This window comes from Aptenodytes forsteri, unplaced genomic scaffold, assembly GCF_000699145.1.
Source record: "Aptenodytes forsteri isolate BGI_AS27 unplaced genomic scaffold, ASM69914v1 Scaffold252, whole genome shotgun sequence".
NCBI classification, from domain to species: Eukaryota; Metazoa; Chordata; class Aves; order Sphenisciformes; family Spheniscidae; genus Aptenodytes; species Aptenodytes forsteri.
In genome coordinates, this window is record NW_008794281.1 from 507,279 (window position 1) to 514,066 (window position 6,788).

At 42.2% G+C, this 6,788-nt stretch overlaps 2 protein-coding genes across 2 annotated transcripts in view; one reads left to right on the forward strand and one right to left on the reverse strand.

Moving 5' to 3' along the window:
• The window catches only part of DHCR7 (7-dehydrocholesterol reductase), a 7,348-nt gene extending 4,406 nt beyond the window's left edge, over nt 1-2,942 (reverse strand). The window contains exons 1-3 of the mRNA XM_009286474.2: nt 2,789-2,942; nt 1,666-1,888; nt 751-841 (exon numbers count right to left, since the gene is read on the reverse strand). Of these exons, the coding sequence (XP_009284749.1) occupies nt 751-841; nt 1,666-1,888; nt 2,789-2,886 (412 nt within the window). The 5' untranslated portion in view covers nt 2,887-2,942. The remainder of the gene's footprint in view (nt 1-750; nt 842-1,665; nt 1,889-2,788) is intronic.
• A 3,659-nt stretch (nt 2,943-6,601) lies between these two features.
• Nucleotides 6,602-6,788, forward strand: part of NADSYN1 (NAD synthetase 1) — a 21,640-nt gene continuing 21,453 nt past the window's right edge. The window contains exon 1 of the mRNA XM_009286655.2: nt 6,602-6,686. Within this exon, the coding sequence (XP_009284930.2) occupies nt 6,602-6,686 (85 nt within the window). The remainder of the gene's footprint in view (nt 6,687-6,788) is intronic.

Here is a 6,788-nt window from a genome sequence, read left to right on the forward strand (position 1 = left end):
CCTTGACTAGTGTAAGCAACTGCTCAGCCAACTAAACCATCGGTGTGTTATCAACATTATTCTCGTACTAAATCCAAAACACAGCACTGTGCCAGCTGCTGGGAAGAAAATTAACTCTATCCCAGCCGAAACCAGGACATATGCATACAATATATGGAAGCTCAATCAAGTGCTCATGAAATGACCTCACTCTCCTCACCCTCCCAATCAAATATCTTGTAGCACCTTTCTGAAAGTTTTATTAGACTCTGCTGTAACCATCAGGCTTTGTTAGGCTGAGTTTCTCTCTCCACTCTCACTTCACAAAACAGTGAATTTGGAAACTCCCCTAAAATTGACTAAGGTAACAAGTTATCCTTTCTCACACTTAGTTCACATCATGCATTTTGTTCAAGTCTCGTGGGTTAACTTAGCTTCAGCAGGTGCAACTGCATTGTGAAATACTAGCAATAGTCCACTGCTGATTTTAAGCGCCAGAATTACCAATCTGTGTTTTTCCATTGCTGGTGCGGTGCCTGCCACATGAATAGTTTTACTAACAGTAAGAGACAGAAATTCTATCATTTATTCTAAAAGATGACGTAGATTGCTTTTTGTTTTTGTTTCAAGTAAAATGCTTTCACCTTCCTCATATGTTATGTCCATGTTTCCTCCAGATACTATTATTTATGGTATTAAAGATTGTAAGTACAGAAATACTATAATTTTAAAAGATTGTATGGTGTGCATATATTCTAAGGAAGAACTTACCAGCAGGGGTGACAGCACCTTCTTGTACACCTCCTACATATCCAGGAATAAATTTATGGCAGAAGTCAGGAATGAACAGATACAAAAACATCTAGAAGAGAGAAAATGTACTAACAGTGAAAACAGACAAGAAAAAACCCCCCAAACCACTATCCCTTTCATATACATACCAAATGTAACACATGGCAGTTTCAATTAAGGTATTGGATAAGCAAATATGGCAAAATTTAGCTGTTGTGATTTTAGACTAGTAATATGTCCAAGCTACTAAACAATTCTAAAGATGTACTTCATATACGGTTGTCATCCTTTTTTGGTGGGAAGGCTGGACAGCTGGTAACTAGATTCAGGTCCTTATCCTTTTATTTTGAAGTTAATCTGTGTTATATGTAAATTGGTTTGTGATTTGGAAAAAAATTGGAGTAGTTCAGAAAGTTTGAATATATTTTACAAATCTAAGTTGTATTTCATATGTCAATGTTCTTTTATTTCTGATTTGAAAAAATTGGAGTAGTTCAGAAAGTTTGAATATATTTTACAAATCTAAGTTGTATTTCATATGTCAATGTTCTTTTATAGTCTGTCCATAGAAAACATCACCCATTCTGCAGCGTTAGTTTATGATATATTTATTGGGTATTAATTTAAAAGAAATGGGTATTGTTGTTATGTAGTTGCTTTTTCTTAAAAAACACATCAAGGAATATGGCACACAAGGAATATTTGTGTATATTCTCTACATATTTATATTTCAATTGCGTAAGCTTCATTTGGATTCCAAAAAGCCATGGAAAGTGAGAACCACCAAAGAGTAAAAGCCAGTGCGACATTCCATTATCCTTTGTGTAAAAGGATTAATCAAACAGCTGTTTTAAAAACCAGCCACTATATCTAGATCATAACTCAATAACATACCTGGAAAGCAACCCAAAGGGTATAGATGCTAGCAGCCCTATAGGTCAGTGTAGGAGTCTTGTTCCAGATGTCAGACAGATGTTTATTCCCCGTGAGCAAGTCAATGAGTGGATCAATCAGAGAGCACTGGTACTGGTCACAGGACATTATGAAGTAATATACGATAAGTGGTGCAAACATGAGCAGGAAAAGGATGCTTGCCAAGGAAAACCAGTCCACCTCCCTGTAATCGAAAACAGAGCATTGTTTTTTTTTCCAGCTTTCAGTTAGAACAGTGGTTTGATTAAGTCAGGCAATTTTTTCAGTGGACCTTCTAGACTAACCAGATGAAAACTGAAAATGTTTTCAGGGCACATACATTTCTTTGGGTCAAACAGCTGTAAAAAACTTAGCATGTTACATACTTTACCACAAACTGTTATAAAGCGATGCTAGTTGATCAGAAAAACAGGACAGATAATATCTCCCCTCCAAAAAGCAGATTATTATCACAGCCTTCATGTTTTTGATTGCAGTCATGGGTATAACTGGTAGAGTATTCAGTTGGAAGTGGTAACAGAATCACAAGAATATTATACAAAGCTTGGAAACACAGAGAAGACAGACCTTGGACAGCCATTAGTTGAACTCGCTCTACCACACACTGTCTGCAGTGGCAAGCCATACAAACACCCGTGGCTGTTTCCAGCTGCAATACAATACTCTATAATACTTGCACAACTCTTTGAGAACAGGGATACAAGAGTCATAAATCTTGCTACAGCAGGAGATGTCAGCTGGCAATACCGCAGATGGATGCCTGTTTTCCAAATCTCAGGAAATATTTTGTTCAGCCCTTGAAGGAACTACAAATTTTACTGATTTTTACGATTTGCTTTCCTTTTTTGCAAGGAGTACTGTGTTTTAACCCAAGCCATCTGGCAAGCTCTCTATCTTAAAAATCTTGAAGAACTCTTCTTTGGCATCTGTTACTACAGCTTATCATCCGTGAGCTTTCAAGAGAAGGGTAACACAACAATCTGTTATTAATACAGTGAAGTTCAAAAGGAATGTAGCATCTGTAAGAGTAAGTATGAACCAATTTGAAATACAATAACTAATTAGGGTCATCAGCTTCTCTCACCATGCTCTTCCCCACTGGACTTGAGATGTTTGAGTATCATTTTGAGTGCTTTTGTGTTTTCTTTCTTCAGAAGGTTTTTTCTCCTGATGGGCTGCCATGATGTCCTGTATGAAAGAATATTTACGGTATTACTCCAACTGGTTCTCAGAAATTCTTATGGCTCTACAGAAAAGAAACACAAATAAAAGTTATTAAAAACTATTATATAGCCTTCTGATTACAAGAAATTTGGGGGAGGAGGGTAGGAAGGAAAAAACCCTTCCCAATTCCTTATGATCTTATATTCAGCAAAACACTGATGTCAAAGTAATCCATTAGGCTTCTTGCTACCTGGAAATTTCTTTTAAGATATATTGTATAATAAATGGCTTATTACTTACATGCGAGATGCAAAGGGAAAAAACCGTTTTGCCACGTTCTTATAAACCTCTGAAAATAAAGTTCTGTAACTAATTGCCTTTCCTAATTAGAGAAATTGCTACTGTTGTAACATTACCTGTACTGGACCTTGGCAAACTATGTACTTTTCCCCACACCCCTCGCTCCATATATGTTAGCTACATCAAAGAAAACAAACCAACAGTTTATAATCCCACCTAAATCAGAAATCAGTGGGAACGGAGAACAACTTACTAGGCAACACCCAATTCTCTCTGTGGAACATGCATTATAGCTTTCTTTCGCTTTGCCCAAATACTTCTTTTGTTAAAGATCATCACCCCATAATCTGCACATTTGATAATCCCCTCTCCAGAAAAAAAAAAAAAAAGAAAGGAATTTTTCTCAGTGGGAACGGAGAACAACTTACTAGGCAACACCCAATTCTCTCTGTGGAACATGCATTATAGCTTTCTTTCGCTTTGCCCAAATACTTCTTTTGTTAAAGATCATCACCCCATAATCTGCACATTTGATAATCCCCTCTCACCAAAAAAAAAAAAAAAGAAAGGTATTTTTCCTGAACTTTGTCTCATGGGAAGATACAGACTCTAAAACACATGGAATGTTGTAATTTACCATTTGGGGGGAATTTGCTAACAGTTGTTAGTTTTGTATCTTTTCAGGCTTTGATGTTTTAACTCAAACCAGAAACTCGCAGTTATTTCTACTGAAACAGAAATGATAATGCAACACACTGTCAGGGCCCTGAGGACACTAACAGGTCTTACTGTCCCTGCCCGGCCTGGCCCAGGGCCTCCCCTGACCTCCCCATGGGCCAGGATACCCACTTCAGCCTATCCCAGGGGCCATCAATCCCTGCCCCAGTGATGCCATAGGAGTGCTTGTCTCCAGCTCCACCAGAGCCCTGCCCTGCCCGGCCATGGGTCCTGCTGACCCACGCCTAGACCCACAGGCTGACGTCCTGGCCCAGCCTCATCCCCATGGCCCCACCCGGCCATCCTGGGTCTGTGCCTGGCTCTGCTTCCCCTCACCAGGCCTGACCCTGACCCCCACACCTGGGCTGATGGCCCCCTGCCTGGCCTTGGTCCAGTCCTACCACCACAGGCCTGCCTGGCAATCAGGGGACCTGACCCTGACCTATGGACTAACTTCCCGGCTTGACCTCATCACCACGAACCTGCCTGATTATCTGGACTCTTGGTTAAACCTGGCCATAATCTCTGCATCTGCCCCGCTCACCTCACAGAGGTACTATGGGACTGACAGGCAAGCCCCTGCCCGCAGCCGTGCTACCCCCCTGAGCTCCCAGCCCCTTAGGGAGCAGCAGGCTCTCACTGCTCCCCGACACATTAAGAAAGAGGAAGATGCCTAGGTGCTAAAGTAAGGACATCTCAAACAGGATCAGCCCAGCCGCAGGGATAACATGCCACCCTCAGATTCAAAATATGTAGTATGTAACTCTGTAGAAATCTCCTCCACACAATACATTTCAATAGAAGTGTTTATTTTCAGAAGTAATCTGAAAAGAAGTCTAACCACTCCCCTTTGCCAACCTTGTTAGACAGAAATCCTAAGCAAAGAATGCAAGAAGATACACAGGTGGCAGGAAGCTTGTTATTTGCTATTTCAATTATCATAAGTGCTAACTACCACCCTATCTTTCAGCAGAGACATTTTAAAATACAGTCAAGACTTCTGGCTTCGATTTGAGCCAGAAGCCTACATCTTTCCAGGAATCAATACTTTCATGACAAGGTTTCTAAAGCAAGTAGAGAACCAACCTCAAGAGGAGGTTATTGATCACATACAAGAAGAAGAAAGAGGCAGGACAGGAGATTCACTGTATCAAGGTTAGAGCATGGGAGCTTACTCCAGTTACTTGCATTGGTTTCGCTTTACAATGGTAGTGCAAATTCTTACAAGGAACAGTTACAATACTAGTAAGAATTTTGCCAAGATAGAAAGGCTGTTATTCAGAAATCATCAGAATTAGAAATATTTAGCTCAGATGAAACCTTTGACATCATTTAGCCCAACCCCACTTGCCCCTGCTGAGAGCAAGGACAACTTAGATGAGGTTGCTCAGCACCTTGCCCAGTTAAATTTTTAACATTTCCAAGGATTCCACATGAATTGTCAGGCCTACAGAGAGGCCCAGAAAAGAAATCCTAGGTTGAGAATTTTCACAGTGTTAAGTTTTGTTTTAGGCTCTTAAGTAGCCAAACAGCCCAACGACTTTGCAGACCTCAGCGTCCTAGATTTGAAAACTCTGCTCAGTCTGCTGAGTGCTCGTAAAAAGCCTGCCTGCAGCTGGCAGCACTTGGGATTTTGTGCAAGACATCCACCCACACCCAGTTTACCATTAATCCTACCAGACAGTGCAGAAACAGGATAACCATCCAATTACTAAAACTGGGAACTGGCTACGTGAGAAAGACTGGCATTCAATAGGTTTCATATGGGAGCCATGCTTCCCCTCTTTAAAGGCCAAAATTGCCACCAAGTTTTGCCTTCTACAGAGCAATTTAAACAACAAGTGCCTGCTTAGGACTATTCCCCTAAACAGATACTCCCCAGTCCGACAGACAGCTATGCTGGCAGTAACAACCTCTCACGTTCAGAACTATTCCCACGTCACTTAACACATGCCAACATTTCTGGATCAAGACTCCCATTGAAATCATACTCCTATCAGTAACTATGTCAATTTCTATAAATGCAAGCTTTCTGTTACCCAACTAAACACGCCCCAAATATTGCTTTCCTAAACCCTTAGTCAGCTTCCTAACAAGAGCCTGAAGCAAAATTCACAATTCAAATATCACCTGCACAGAGAACTCCAGAGATGCACTCTTCCTCTGAGTCCAAACTTCAGGGCTTAACAATGAAGTACTGCACTACAGCTCACACTGTGTTAAAGGAAAAATCATGCCAACCACACAAATCACTTGGAAGCTCTCCCCGTTTGGTGCCTAAGCCACATATCTAGTGTACGGTTCAGAGTAAAGTTCACATAGTCCTTTCAGGCAATAATAATACACGTTTGATGCTTTTCATCAGCATGCTCTGGACTTACTGAAGAGAATCTCAATCAAGTAGAAGCACAGTAAAAAAACACTTTTAGATTTTGTCCTACAAAAATAAGGCAGACCCCGGGTCACGAATGTATGTTTTAAAGGAAAATCCCTAGCTAACATGCAATATTCCACAGAGCCCCGTGTTTTGCACAGGGGAGGAACAGAGCAGCAGGCTGCCCAGGAGGGGGTTCAGCAGACTCATGCAGGCAGGGAGGGCAGCACCTTGCCGTACGCCAGGCCCCTCACGCGAGACACGGGTACCTTGGGGAGTATTATCGGGAGCGGGGGAACCCGCAAATTAGAAACAGCCTCCGGAGTCAGGGGGCACTTACCGATGGCGCCGAAACGCTCCGTTCCAGCCCCGCTGCGCCCCTCCGCCACCCCGCTCCTCGCCAAGGCCCAACGTAGCTCTCAACTAGGTACGCACCCACGAGCCCGAGCCCCCCCCGCGCACGGGCGGGCTCGCCGGTCCGGCGGACGCCGCCCGCTACCCAGAGGCGGCGCAGAGGCAACTGACCCCG